Genomic DNA, 15,180 nt, shown 5'->3' with positions numbered 1-15,180 from the left:
CAATACTCTCAGGGTGTTTCCTCTGGTTTGCCTTTAAAAAAACCCAAACCAACCAACCCACCCCTCCCCAAGACTCTTATTTGTAAAACAGAACCATTTCTTACTTCATCTGACCCTGTTTCTGATGGTCTAGCCTTCTTTGGAGCAATAACGGGCGAAAGTGATCCTTCAAAATCAAGCTGCAAGAAATAAAAAGATCAGAAGTAGCTCAGTATTGAAATTCCCAGGGTTGCACAAGTGAATCACTTATCATAACATCCGAATTTAAACTAAGCATTACATGACATTGCTTTGGGTACTTCTATATATTTTGCTTTCATACAAAACATATACTGCAATTCGATTTTTTTTCTATACACAGCTAGTTAATGCAGTGTATGATGCATTAATTTCACAGTTTGCGTGCCTAACATCTGGTATTTACTAGGATGGGAAATACTGTGGATGAGCTAATGCTAGTAATGTAGATATACTGTAATTGCTTTCACTTCAGTTGTATGCATATCCTTGCTGATTTTGTTGGGTTTTTTTCCTGAGCGTACTGCATATGTACTTGCTAGCAGGAAACTCACTTACAGCAAACTCCAAATACATCCAGTAAAACAGCTGAAAAAACCAGAACTTTAAATGTTGTAATGAAAAAACTACATGGAAAATCCTCTTTAGGAAACAAGAATCTGAGTTGTGATTTGCGTTTCTAGCAAAAATAGGCTTAATATGGATTAGGTGAATCAAATCTTTAATGCATCAGTATTAGTCATGAAATGGAGTAAAATCTTCATAATTTATTTTTATATGACCAAAGACAGTTGGTGCTAAGTATCTTACAAATATATTTCATGATAAACACAGACTAAAAGGTATACCTAAAATTTAGCAATATAGAATTGATTTGATGGCATCTTGTTATTTAAGACAGGATACAATCTAGTTCTGACACAATTCGGTGTGTCTCTAACCATTTTGAACCTTGAAGAATTACCAGTAGTGTTAACATAAGCCAGGAAAACAAACATATAAGGTTGCTTACATTACGTGTCCAGGACAGTCTCTCCGTGTTGTAACCCATCATATTCATGAGACATGTTACAAATAAATTCCATTCTGAGTGATAGCTTGGTCCTCCTGGAGCATTATAAGCATTGTACCACTTGACAAGCATCTGTACTGCTATCTCCTTGGGCAGGATAGCTTTGATGCCTTGCAGACATCTTTTCACTGTTGGAAAAGAAAAAAAAAAAAAAAATTTAGGTGTGGTTTCCATCTTACCTTCTGGTACTTCTTCCAATCAGTGCTATAAATCTTTACAGTTCTTGGACCTCCTTTTAACTCTCCAGCAACTCTTTTAATAAAAGCCACACCACACAATGTCCAGCAGCTGTTCCTTTAGTTCAGGTTAAGCACAGCCCCTCTAATTCACCACACAAAGGGGAAAAAAGTTCCTTTTTGCTCATTACTGAAACCGGCTTGTGTCTGAACTTGCATCTCAGCCCTTCCTTAAGCAAGAACATACACAATAGCAGAGAGCAAAGCAACCTAAAGAACAAAGGAAGTTTTAAGAGTGCAGTGGGTGAATCACTAAAAGCAACAGAGCACACTTAAATAAATGGTAGCAGCTCTAGAAGGTAAGTTACTAGAGCTTGGAATACATGGTACTGAATCATTACAGTCTAAGATATACATAAACTACTTTAAAAAAATGAATCCTCAGAAATTACGGAACATATTCCATGTGATGGATTCTGAATCATACCTAGTTCTGAAGTGGCAATTTCAGGAATTGTAATCCGAACCATTGTATTATTGCTGAGTTCCTGAAAAAATAAAAAAGGTAAGAGTCAAATTATGAAATGCATAAAGCCAGGGTCCCTTTCTATCAACTCAGAACTCATTTATGTATTAAGCATATTCCTAATTCCTGGCTATTCGCTACACTGAAGATTTGCACCCTCTGATGCTAGCTCCATGAAACACTTGAAATAGATCTTGAGCTGAATGACTTGAGGGAATCAATTAAATTCTGTGACTTCTAGAGTATTCTACAGAGAGGAAAATGTGGAGCCACCAATGCAGGTGTGATATTTTGCTGTTGATCAGGAGCTGCTACCAACGTCTCACTATGCAGTAGAAGTAAATGTTACCCTCACTTTGCTTTGCTAACGAAGACTGACTCAAATTACAGGATAATACCTACTAAAGTTACTCTGTTGTGGACAGGATCTCTCAGAGCATGAATGAAAGTTCCAAGCTGCTGAAAAGTACAGTCTTCAATGTAAGTCGAGTCATGAATTTTGGAAGTATCCCTTAGCTCTGGAACTGGTGACAAAAGCACACCCTGAAAAGTGGTAAAAATGATTGCTTAGAATTGTTGAAAGAAGAGGATCTGAGCAAAAGACAGCTAAAATTGCCATTTTTAATGTACCAGTAAGTATTTTGAAAACAATTATAAATCTTTCCAATCTCTGCCTCAGAAGTTTTACAGAAAGAAATAAACAGTGCAGCACTAAATACATCCTCTTTAAACACTGTTTATTCAGGGGATTTACAGAAGAAAAATGAAAGATTTTCCTGCAAAAGATACCTTGAAAATTAAAAATCAATAAATCATTTGAAGCTGTTACAACTGAACTATTTCCAAGGCAGGGCCTCCTTTCTTCTTACCTCTTCTATGGGCCCAAGATGCTTATTCAAAGGCTTGGATGGAGTGCTGACACTATCCAAGGGAGTACTTGGCCTAGGCATTTGGTTGGACATCGTCAGGGATGGAGCAGGCAGTCCGGGAATAAAAACCTTCCCCACCTTTTTGTGAACAATACATAGGAAACAAATAGTTGGTTTTCATGCCTGTGCTTCCACAAGCTTGCTTACATATACAGATGTTATCAGATTTTAACATCTTAAAGTTTTAAGAAAAGTGGCTATGTACTTAAACTGAAGTGTCTGAAGAGAAGATTAAAGATTACTTCATGTAATTACTTTCTTCAGATGATGACACACCAAAGAACTACCATATATGGTCAGTATTGTACAGGTCTACTCCCACTAAAAGCTCTAGCAGGGCTTCACTGAGAAAGCTCTACTTTCAGAGAGTATACTTTTTTAATATACATACATATATATACACACACACACGCACACAAACGTGTGTACACACACACGTACAAATTGCAGTGTCCAAGGTTTCTGCATAGATAGAGAGAGCATAGTGCATCTCTATAGAATTTAAGGAAAAGTTTTAGTTATTTTGGATGAATCGTGTCCACCCTAATAAGAGCCCATTGTAAAGCAAAATAATTTGACATCTAAAGCTATCTGGCATGCTACAGAGAAGTATGAAAGTTTTTTGCTCAGGAACAATTCTTATTTTCCATATTCTTGAAGTTTTCTTTCTTTGAAAGCATTTTATTACTTTAGTATTTTACTGCCACTGAAAATAAGCTCAAGAGATTATTTAATTGTACCACAAGGTGCCACTGATTCTTCAGAACTACCTTTCCAGCACTTCACATAAACTACAGTTAGTACATCAGCACAGCCACCTTCCCAAGCAAGTCCCAAGTGAGCAGCAGCAGCCTACAGTAGCTTAAAATGATACCTTGTAAGGTATGATGCACACAGGATCCCTCTGTACAGCCCAGCTTGTAACCAAAGACTCAAATATTTATTTGGGATAGGAAAACTGTTACTTACCCGAACCACTCCAGAATAAAGCACTAGATTTCCACTGCCTTCCAGAACCAGCAGTGTATCAATGCCCTGTAAGAACCAAGCCAAATATTCAGCTTCTTGTATTTAAGTAAAAAGACAACAGTTGGACAACACAAGCGACAAAGCAGGATACTCCACAGTTAATAGTCCATACAGACATATGTACCTGCACTGGAGCTGCATCCTTTGCTTGAATATTGGTAACAGAACCAAAGATCAGCTGTGACTTATCATTGCTCTCTTGAAATTTTACACACCTAGAGATTTGAGAAAACAACAGGAAACATAAAAGGACTGTCCCATCAATTAAAACAGTGTTGCATGGTGCAGTTACTTTTATTGTGGTATATGTGGTTCCTTCCTCCTTCCTTTGCTTGTTTTGTCCTGCTAGTCAACTTATTTTTACTCTGCTAGTCTAATTAAAACCCCCAATGTATTTCTAAGGGGTAAAGACAAGGATAAATAAGAATACCATTCAAATCACAGTGAATGTTCTCTCGCAGCTTCAGTTTTATTTAAATAGCCCAAACCATCTATGCCACCACAGTTAAAAACATGTGATATGTGAGCCAGAGATGTACCACAGATTCCACTAGCTGGAGGAGTAAGTATGTTAAAACCCATATCTAGCTGGTAATTTCTAGAGTGCTCCTCTTTGTTCACCTGCCCCCAAGATAGAGATGCTCACCGCAGCTGGAGCTGGGATTCCACTAAAAAGCACAAGAACTTCTGCCCACAAAGGTCAGTGGTAATAAACACTTTTGATGCTTGGGAATTCTTCTCTCTGTAGAAGAGACACAATGATCAGCACACTGTTTGGTCTACTATAAAAATTTTAAATGAAGGAAAACACAGTGTCCAGAAGCTGTAGGGTCACACTGGACTTCAATTAGCAGTGCATCAAGATGCTAGAATGTGCCAGTCTCGGTTTCAGTCATTACTCTTGAAACTGATTTTCTAGCACTCCAATCTCCACATTCCCCACTTTTTGGCATGCAGAGCAGATGCTATTTGGCTTTGTTCTCCTGTTCCATCTTAGGGTTAATGCTGTGGTTTGCCCCTTTTGATGGTAACACAGAAAGAGATACTCCCCCTAGAAGATCAGAAAAACCCCAAAGCAATCACCAGGTTAGAACCCACTTTGCTTTAGAGATCTCATTAAACCATTCCCCCACTCAGAAGGCCATGGATAATACAACAGGCAAAACTGTTGCAAGTGCCCACTTCTCTTTTGAAGGGAGCTAGGCACTTAGTGAGCATCATTTTTCAAAAAAATTAGGAAGTACAAGTCCACAAATTTACTTTAAGGTGGCACCATTTGCAGAAAACACACTAAAATAAGCTGTCATTTTACTTTATTTCCCCCCCACAATGGAAATCCAGAACTTCTCACAACCCAACACAAGCACCTAACCTCATGTTTGTGACTGTTTCCGTCCACAGATGATCTATACACAGTTCGGGAATAATTGGTTCAGTTTCTGTTATGAGGAAGGAATCACTGGAAGTGCTGTTTGGAGAATGGGTGATACTGTGCCTCTTCGGTGATTGAGCACTACTGGAAAAGTTGAACCTCTGCACTCCTGAGAAAGAATGCACTCCCAGGGCAGGGGAATGAGAGCGGCTGCAAGCAAAGACGTAAGACATTACTGAAAAGTGATTTTCAAAATCAGGTATGGAATCCCACGGAGCTCATACACTGGTAGAGACTTTAAAAACAAACCAAACCCACCCTAAACCAGTAGCTAGTTCAGTGTTAGTTTCCTTTAGCAAAACACCCCAGCACAGGAAAGCAATTCTGTCATTAATTTCCAATCACCTCTGTCAGAATCTAATAGATGAGATTTCAAAAGTAGGAAAACCAACATTTTAAGTTGTGTGGTCCATTTCATCAAAAATCTCTCCCAACCTCTTCCCTCTAAATACGGCTTCCTTTAGAAAAGCTAACTGAAAACACTCCTGGGACTCAAAAGACCTTCAGACAGTTCTCAACTCCAGTACAGACTGGCTGTGTGATGACAGAACAGCCTCTTTGGCTCTTGGAGACCAATTACCCTCCTGTGCTATAGGGATAATAGCACACCAAATGTCACAAGAGCATTCCAAGTGGGCTTTCAGATGCTGTAACAGAAGAGGCACCTGCACCTTAGATGGACAGATTTGTAACGGCAGAGACAGACAAGACAGCAATACCAGATGTCCATCCTATTCTATAACTTGTATTCTTTGCTACCATCTGTCTACACGTCATGTTCAGCACCCACCTCAAAGCAGCCATGTTGGAGATAGATGGTGAGCGGGACTGCATGCTGGGTGATGACACTGATCTGCTCTGGCTGTGGATAGATGAGTAGTTCTGGAAAGGGGAGCCCACAGGCGAGTCTCCCTTTGAGAGGCTTCTGAGATGAGCAGTCAAAGAGCTGCTAGTGGCCATGTGCTGCGGTGTGCCCATCTGCTCAGAGAACTTCAGCACTGTGTTCTGCTCCTGGGAGAGAAAACAGAGCTGTCTATACAAAACCAGCGCATGGGCAATAACAGCCAGGAAGATGGTCAAATAGCTTGTTTCATCAGTTACGTGTTAAAAATTTATGCCTAGGTAGGTGCTCAGCCTAAGAAGTTGTTTCTACCAACCATGCTCTCTCCCTCAGAGTCACAGAAACTACTCCTATGGTTTTCAGGGCAGTTGTTCGTCACTTCTCACAGAAGACAACAATTTAAGCAGTGTCCAAACCTTCTGGTACAATGCAAGGAATATGACGATAAGCACAGTATACTTCATGACCATCACCATCACATGATCTCCCTGACTGTGGTATAGGCAAATACATGAAAGAAACTATATTTAAAAAAACCCCATCTTACTCTCTTATAAATAAAATAAATCACAAATACGAGGCATTTCTAACATATACAGCCATAAGGGCACGTCAATACACACACAAATTTTTTATGATAGTCAACAATAAATTTGTACCTCTGGCTTTACTCTCCGAAGAGCCCAAACAGTATGTAAACTCTGCACAGCATCATAGGTCATCACAATGGAAGGTTCAGCATTGAGAAACACAATCCTCAAGGTGTAATCAGCAACGTACTGCACTCTAGCAGAGCCAAACATGCCTGCTAAAGAAACAGTTAACTGCAGTTAAGGCAAAAGGATCATTTCTACAGTAGCGTTATCAGTTACAGGGTTAGCATTTTTCCTACCCTCTTTCTTCCACAATCTGGGTTACTTTCCTGAACATCTTCTGTGTTCACGAAGCAACTAAAACACCCCACTTCTGAATTCTTGAAAGAGTGATTGTTTGCAAATTTTGTGATAGAGAAAATGCTCAAGTGACACATTAAGCGTTTCATGCCATACTGATGGACTCCAAGTGACACATCTGAAGATGTAACCTTACCTCCAGACTTACAGACAAGAGGTGTTATCTCATCTAATGGGTGTAGCATGCTGAACATAGTAGGCAAAGGCTCTCTAGAAAGAAACCAAACAAAGCATGTTCAAAAAACAAATGCTAAGAAGAATCATCGTTCTCTCTTGTAGCTGGTACATGTGCTGCAATCCCAAAACAGCTCCTAAGACCTTAACAAATCAGAGCCTGAAATCTAACAGTAGAGACATATGTTCTGTTCACAGAAGCTTGTTGGATTAACTGAGTAGAGTCAGACGAAGGCTGATGTATCAAACAGAATGATTAGGTCTTGCTTTACATCGCAGAGCACTTGAGAATGACCCCACCTGCTGGCCACACGACAGACTTTGGCTGGCCCAAGCGAACAGAGCTGGCACCAGAGTTAGGAGGAGGAGTAGGAAGAGGAGAAAGCCCATAACCCAGACTCAGCTTAAGAGTTTAGTTTCCACAGCTTCCAGGTCCCAGACAAGCAGACAGCCATCAGGTCATTTGTATCCATCACAGAGCAGAAATCAAGCCACCCATCTGTGGTGGCAGTAGCAAAAGGAGGAATTTTCATGGAAGGCCAGTTTGAATAGGGTCAATCATGATTTTTGCAATGTACCCTCTTGAACATTTTCAGAACCTCTATTTCTAATTCCAACACTTCTGAGGACTAGAGAATCACAAGTGCCTGGAATGGACATATAAAGCCCAAGAGAGAGCAACTGGCTGTATTAAAGCTGCTCATCAGCACACCATCCAACTCCTTACTCTGCTTCTCAGCTATATGCCCAGGCACAGAGCATAGGGTCTACGATCCTCACCAAATAAGTAACAGGATGCTCCATACATTTAAAGCATTCTGCAGCTGAGAGAAAATGTCTCAATGACAATCCCTCAGTGAATCTCCCAGTTTACCATCACAGCCTGGAACCAATTCCCAGGAAAAACCTTAATGAAATCAGGCTAGTAACACCCATATCGAGCCTCCCATACCCTATTCCCAGGATCACTACTCCCAACTAGTTCTTAAGGCAAGACAGTATCAGAGGAGTATCATGAATTGTCAGTATTCAGCCCCTTCCTGCTCTTTCCTGATGTTTCACCCGATTTCACCCGTCCCCATCACGAACACACAGATTCTTTCATTATTGCTCTTCAACTCTTGCACTGCTGTATTAGATTAGCAAACAGTCTATAATGAAAAAATCAAAGCCACTCGTTACATACCTGGGTGGACTTGGAGGTACATCATGTGAAGAACTGCTGCGCTCAAATAACAAACCATATTTTGTCGGCCAGACATTTGCGACCTATAAAAAATTACAAATAGATTTATAACAAAAAAAAAAACCCCCAAAACCAAGTACTTACTATATTGATTATGTTTCATGTTCGAGTATCTCGTTAGAGCAAAATAAGATGTTTAGGCCTTTTCTTGAGAGAAAGGTAATGTAAATCAGAGCAGGTTCTCAGACTACGAAGCAATCATACACATACTTTCCCACATCATACAACCAGCTGCCACTACTTCCAGAAGTATTCAAAGCCTGAATGACACAGCTGCACTGTCATCAGCTTTGTTGCTTTCACCCACAGAGCGAAGAAGTCAGGCAGCCTCCACCAGGAGTGCTTTACGCACACCTCCCTACCTCAACACAGTGTGCAAACAGATAACAAGCCCATTTGTGGGCAAAAAAAGGGCAGCACTTACCTGAAAAGGTAAAGCAGCAATGTAATCCTTTCCCTCTATGCTATGCACATTTATACAGGAATTCTGCAATATGCAGATACATTTTTCTACTACTTCATCACTGCCTGAAACCAGGGGAAAAAAAAAGAAAAAAACCCAACAATCAAACACAGGAAAGTTTCTCTCTTTCCTTAGACATCCTCTATACACAAAATATAAGCCTGAGGGGGAGTGGCTGTCTTAACATAGCAAGTCTTGATGACTAAACTTATCATGCCAAGAGAGCTGAACTCAAAGCATTTGTTTGGCATTACAGTAAGCAGGAAACTTACCATCAGCTTTTTCAGATTTTTCCTGGGGTATAGTGAAGTCACACCATAAGGCCTGAAACCAAATACAATATAATCATTTCTGAAGAACGAGCTGATGCTACTACACAATCTGTGCCTTTCCATATTTCCCAAAGTAACCCCTCCTCAGAATGCTGTTTGAAAACAGTCAGTGAGTATTTTTTAGCTAACGTGCATTCATTCAGTCACCACCTTTCCAAGTTTTCATACCTGTAGAACAGGGCTGTCGACAGTGAAAGCCTTGTAAACGGTAGATGCTTGGTTTTTACTTCCTTTGCTCCAGATGACCATGTTGCTGGCCACATACAGCTCTTCATCGTAGTCCACCTCTTCCCCAACATCACTGACGCCTTTCCTCAACTGCCAACTTTCCTGAAAACCAAGGGTTTTTGAAGAAAAAGTTACAAGACCTGCCGGCGTCATCACAACAGCCAGTCATTGCTCAGCGGTCACGGTTTGGCCAATTTATTTAGGAAGCCAGAAAGCCAGGCCAGGGGCCCCCACGCCCCCGCTGCCTCCTACCCGCTGCCGCTCGTGGATCGTCACCTCGCGGAGGGAGCCCACCAGGCCGGCCGCCCCGTCGGAGGAGCAGAGCTCGGAGGCGGGCTGCAGCCGCCGCAGCTGGAGGGTGAGGGCGCTGGGATGGCGCCGGCAGTGTTCGCGGCCCCGGGGGGCGAACTCCTGCAGGTCGCCGGCCGCAATCATCGTCGCCCTCTCGTCAGAGTGGTCCGACATGGGGCCCCGATATCCTCATTATTTCTGGGACGGACGGACACCCGCCGCGACCGGGCTCCGGCTCCCGCGCCGCCCGGGGGCCACGCGGGAAGCGGCAGCGCGGCTGGGGCGAGCGCGGACGCCGGCGGCTCCTCACACGGGCGCGGCCATCTTGTCGCTCCCGCCCTGCTCCGCGGCGCGGCGCGGGGGACGCCGGGAAGGAAATGGCGGGTGGCGCCGGAGGGGGCGCAGCGCAGTCCCAGCTCTGTCCGCGTAGGGGCCTCACGGCGGGCACGGGGGCATTTGGCCGTGTCTCCTGAGGGGAATCCTGCTCAAAACGCTGTGCTGGGGTGGTACGATCACACGGATCTTTAAACCAGAATCGCTGGCCTGCGGGTCCAGGGCCTCGGCAGCCCGCTGTCTCCCGGCGCACCGGGGTGCGTTGCGTAGCGCTCAGCGCCCTGTACGCCCGTCCTTTTCCCACCTCCCACGGCAGCTTTCCTCGTAAATTTGACCTGCCTCGCCCCTCGTGAACCGAATTGTCACTCTGCACCTTCTCTTCTGACTGTAGCCAGCAAAGAGCCAAAGGACTGTCCTCTTAAATCTCCGAGGGTTGTGACAAAATCCCCCCCTTAACAGCCAAGCCTGTATTTCTGCAGTTAAATATTTTAACAGCTTCTACACTGATGCTTCAACATAATTTTGCTTTAAGGCATAAAAGTTTACACAGCGTGGAATTTAGTTACCTGTAGAGTTTGAGCAGTTACTTTCCAAAGGCAGGCATGGCGCTTAGGAAACAGAAAATGCAATCTATGTTAGACCATTTCACGGGACTGGCAGAGCCTCCCTGTCACTCTGCAGTTGCCAACAGGCATGTTGCACAGCCCTCTTCACAAAATTTCAGGTGCTCATGTGATATGGATGAGCGTAACTCCTTGGAAGTCTGCACTCCACAGACTTAAACCAGCTAAAAACCCAGCTCCTGACGTGGCTGTTCTCCTGGCTTGTGTGCAGAGAGTTTGTATCATCCACCTTCACTCCGGAATGGGTGTAGGGACTGCCTGCCACACTCATGAAGGCTAAGGCTGAGGGTGCCAAAACCTTTGCAGCTGTACCTCTGACTACCAGTGCTAGGTGTCAGGCAGTTAGCCTGGCTTTTCTGATGAGAACCACCAGATTTTGCCAAAGGAATGATGCACTGACATGCATTTCTGCATAATCGAATGTCACCCATGTGTAATCGGGCCGTTTGGGTTCCAGCATCTGCTGGTCTGCCTTGGTTGTGGTCTCACAGCAAAACGTGCAGAAATAGTGCTCTGGGATGTACTCAGCTGCCAAAATCTGGTGGGACAATCAGATTATTTTTATTCTTTTAAGAACAAGTTTCACAGACGGGATCAGCACCGTGCTGTTAATCTGGCCATTTTGCAAGCACTGTAGCACACACAGGCATCTGTCCCATGCGGATGCGTCGGCAGTAAGCAAGCTTGTCCTGCGGTCTTTTCAACCATTTAAACATTGCAAAATGATCTCTTTTCTTTACCTCTCACATTTGTAATTGCTCACCTAAACAAGAGGGTGTTGCTGGCTACAGATCACAGCCAGTTACTAGCTTTCAGTGTAGCGCCATTCCTGCAATGGTGTACTTTCTCCATTTGTGTCCAAGTAGCATACCAGAAAATGTCTTTTTTTTTTTTTTTCAATTAGCACCTGTGGTGTGAAGTCCAAAAGGAGCCTGTGTTTGTCTGACAGGCAATAATAACAGAACAAAACCTTTATGAAGTACCCTGATGGGAACTGGAAGGGTAGTGCATTCTGATGAGGATGATTTATTTTCAAGGTATTAGTTTCACATGAGAAATCAAAGGAGGAGGGAGAAGCTGTGGAAGAATTGAAAACATACTTGAAACCATGGTTCCAGCATGTGATTTGGGGAATCCTTGGTTCAAGTCATCATAATAAGCACTTATTGTTTTCTCAGAAACGAGAAGCAGCCTGCTGGGGAAAGCCAGGTTTAGTAGAAGCAAGAATTCACCAAGCTGCAGAGTGCTTTCAAATCGTATTGCAGCTTCTGGCAGGAAGACAACCGGAAGAAATGGTAGCCTGGATCTACAGATCCAGCCAGGGACCAAATTTCCATATGGAGACAAATGGGGTTATGTAAACAAATAAGACTGAAATACAAACAGCAGCTTTGTGGGCAAGTAAGAATGCCCAGGGCTCAAAACAAGGAAGGTTCAAGCCAGTGTCCAACCTTTGGAGATGGCTTTCTGCTTTTGCGAAATAATTTGCAGACCAGGAGAAATTGTCCTAGGAAGAAACAGCTGAGCCAAGGGACAGAACGTGCCTGGTAAGAGAGGTAGCATGTACCGTGTGCCCAAAGAAAGCATCACAAGAAAAAAGGCATTTTAGTAGCGCCACAAAATGTTCCATTTTCTCTGCAAATTGTTTGCGAGCTGCATCCTGTGACCGGGATATAACATTTAACACAAATGGACCATCTGCCTTGAGCTAAAAACATGTTGCCAAAAGAGTTTGGTATTTCAAAGAACAGGAGCCCTTGCAAATAGAAATAAAAATAGACACAAAGAGGAACCAGAAATAAAGGAAAGAAGAGATTTAGCAAAGTGAAAACAAAAATACAGAAATAGCAAAGGGAAAAAAAAATCTCAGCAGATAATAGCCCAAAGCCCGATTGCCGAGTGCCATTTCTGCTAAATGGTCCGATTTCACAAGTATTACATTGCCTTCAAAGTCTCTGAATAGTCTTGTGAAAAAATGGTGTCGATGCTCTGAAGTGAAACTCCAAAAACCCTAAATGGTCAAGTTCAGGCTCTGGTGTTATCAGAAGAGGATTACAACTTCTCATCCAGGCAGGAGAAGCCCATGATGATAAAGATAGGCATCTTTGCGCTCATGAGCAGGACTCCACGTGCAGATGTATACCAACACAGCAGGAAAACATGGACTCTTGAAAACATGGACTCCCTCAGAGGGATGGCCTGGGCAATGGATCCAATAACCTTTGTGCTGAAAAGCCAGGGGCTGAAAGCATGGCTCAGAAATGGCCGGTACCTGTGCAGTTACCTGCACTCTACTCTGCCCTTCCTCCTTCGGAAGGGGAGAGGTGGGTGCTCCCTCCAGTGTGGTCTGTGCTGCGCTACAGCACCTGGAGAGCTGTGAGCATGACTGGTTTAGCTGGTTCAGGGTTGGATCCTGGCGCTCAGACAGAGGAGACAGGCAGCCTTTGTTTCTGATTGAAGGTTCTCCCTTTGTTTCAGTCCTTCCTTTGACATCAGTTGTTTTTTTTCCTCTCCCACTGTCCTGTGAGGGCTGTGAGGTATTTCTAGGGCCCAATGCTGGCTGATGCCCAGCCACAGCCAGCGAGAACAGGGGATGCTGTTTGGGAAGATCTTGCGAGTCCAGCCATGCATATACTTTGGGACCAAAAAACACAAGTCGTTTGTGTGCAGACCCCCCAGAAACTGTTGAGTTTGGGCTCTGAGGTATGGAAATATGTAATCTGCTCAGAGGAAGGCCGTCAAGGCTGCTTCTAAGCCTATACCCTATATGCTGTTGGAAGGAGACCGAGGACGGCAGTATGCTGGGCGAGGTGGAAGCTGCACATCACCAACCCCAGAGCAGCCGAAGTGGTCAGACTGTCTCCTGCCAGCTGCTTCCAGACCTTTCCTATCACGAACCTGGCCACAAAGTTTTTGCTCTGGTTTCTCCTCTCCCTGTTTCTTCCTCCCCCTCCATGCACCAGCCTCTTCCTCACATCAAGCTGTGCCCAAATGAACCGCAACAAACCCTATCAAGCTGGAGACTAGTTTACACCAGCGCTGAGGAGAAACCAACCTACTGTAAAGAAATGACCCAAATTAGGGGATTTTAGAGAGCTATTTAAATCCTCTTTATGTGCCCATGTGTTCTCATTGGTTTTTTTTTTCTTCCTCTTTCATAGAAATAGCTCCTGCTTCCTTGCCCCACATTAGTGGGGCAATTATATGACATTATCCCGATGCCAGGGGCTGTTTCCACTCTGCGGCCGCAAAGTCTAAAGGCCTTTCCATTGCTTTGTTCCCAAAAATCGCAAAGCCAGCAGCAATGGGGAACACAGCCAGATGAAAGTGCACCCATGTGGCAAAGGCTGACCACAAACGACAGGCTCATATCAACAGCCAGCCTGGAAAGACAGAGGGATGAATGCCTGTCCCCTGGTCTCCTCCTACTCCCCGAGTGACATTGGATATATGGGGAATGCGCTCAAAATCTGGAGAAAAAGCGATGCTGCTGGAGCTGCACGGAAGGTGACGGCGCTCAGGCACTGCTGAAGATGCTCAGTCTTCTTGCAGCAGCTTTAGTACATTTTTCTTCTCCCCTTTAATCTGGGCCTCTGGTGACATGCGCCCTTCCTTAGCTGCTGATCACTTCAAGATGCGAGAAGCTGATCTGGAGCAAAAGAGGCGGTGAGGGGGGAAATTCGATCTTTGTCACCAAGGCCTGAGAATGTGCAGTGAATAAGCAGCTTTGCAAGTCGAAGAAGTCTGGGAGTGATTTGCTCTTTTTTCACTGGACTTAAGATGTTTTTTCTTCCCAATTGGAAAAGATTTCAGACTGGATTTTGTACGGTTCTTTTCTTTCTAACAGCCTGAGAAGTGCACTGCCCTTCCCAGCTCTTGTTATAAATTATACCCAGAAATGAGCAGCTTCAACCCTGAGCTGTCTTCTTGCCCCATCTCTGTTTCCACAGCGTGCTGATGCTTCCCTAGTGCTAATTGAACAAAATTTACATCTCTTTTCCTAACTTCAAGGCTTTGGGAGGACTATAGCGGGCTGGTGGAAAAAAAGGTACACTTGTGTCATAGTTGCAGACTTTTATGTGCAGGGAGCAGAAAGGTTGCAGCACAGAAATACACTGAGTCACATGAAGTCCAGCTGCCAGTTCCCCAGATCCCAGTCCCTTCCCATTTGTGGTGGGGGAAACGCTGATGGCCTCGGTACAGCTTGGTCTCAAACCTCTTCAAGCACGGCCAGCATTAGGGTCAGGTTTTGAATACCCAGAAACTCCCTCATCTCCTTCCCGTGCCATCAGGAGACGTGTTCTGTTCACTCTTTATATTAATTGGCTTGTATTGCGCATTGGTTTCACGGGGGTCTTCTTCCTTTTCTCATCGTGGCTCGGTTTTGTCTCTGTCCCCTCCTTGCCTCCAGGAAAACGAGAAGGAAGGGTGCTTTCAGCACACCATGCCCTTCCTAGCCTGCAGCACGGGGTCCGGGACCTGCTCCCCCCGGCAGCGGCGATGCCCCCACCTTC

General features: G+C 44.1%; 1 protein-coding gene across 6 annotated transcripts in view; it reads right to left on the bottom strand.

The window, feature by feature from the left end:
* Positions 1–10,047, bottom strand: part of ANAPC1 (anaphase promoting complex subunit 1) — a 33,985-nt gene extending 23,938 nt beyond the window's left edge. For 4 of the 6 annotated variants that reach the window (XM_052783905.1, XM_052783908.1, XM_052783907.1 and 1 more), the window contains exons 1-17: positions 9,672–10,047; positions 9,360–9,521; positions 9,132–9,183; positions 8,821–8,924; positions 8,337–8,419; positions 7,113–7,186; positions 6,683–6,831; positions 5,973–6,193; positions 5,123–5,332; positions 4,397–4,492; positions 3,875–3,965; positions 3,691–3,756; positions 2,662–2,799; positions 2,195–2,335; positions 1,754–1,814; positions 1,031–1,218; positions 105–179 (exon numbers count right to left, since the gene is read on the bottom strand). In XM_052783905.1, coding sequence (XP_052639865.1) covers positions 105–179; positions 1,031–1,218; positions 1,754–1,814; positions 2,195–2,335; positions 2,662–2,799; positions 3,691–3,756; positions 3,875–3,965; positions 4,397–4,492; positions 5,123–5,332; positions 5,973–6,193; positions 6,683–6,831; positions 7,113–7,186; positions 8,337–8,419; positions 8,821–8,924; positions 9,132–9,183; positions 9,360–9,521; positions 9,672–9,884 — 2,124 coding nt within the window. In that variant the 5' untranslated portion in view covers positions 9,885–10,047. The remainder of the gene's footprint in view (positions 1–104; positions 180–1,030; positions 1,219–1,753; positions 1,815–2,194; positions 2,336–2,661; positions 2,800–3,690; positions 3,757–3,874; positions 3,966–4,396; positions 4,493–5,122; positions 5,333–5,972; positions 6,194–6,682; positions 6,832–7,112; positions 7,187–8,336; positions 8,420–8,820; positions 8,925–9,131; positions 9,184–9,359; positions 9,522–9,671) is intronic. The other 2 variants (XM_052783906.1, XM_052783909.1) reach the window with 1 other exon arrangement.
* Positions 10,048–15,180: the final 5,133 nt, after the last annotated feature.

This window comes from Harpia harpyja, chromosome 4 (assembly GCF_026419915.1).
Source record: "Harpia harpyja isolate bHarHar1 chromosome 4, bHarHar1 primary haplotype, whole genome shotgun sequence".
In the NCBI taxonomy this organism is placed as follows: Eukaryota; Metazoa; Chordata; class Aves; order Accipitriformes; family Accipitridae; genus Harpia; species Harpia harpyja.
Note: the sequence above shows the minus strand (reverse complement) of the source record. Positions and strands in the feature narration are given on the sequence as shown.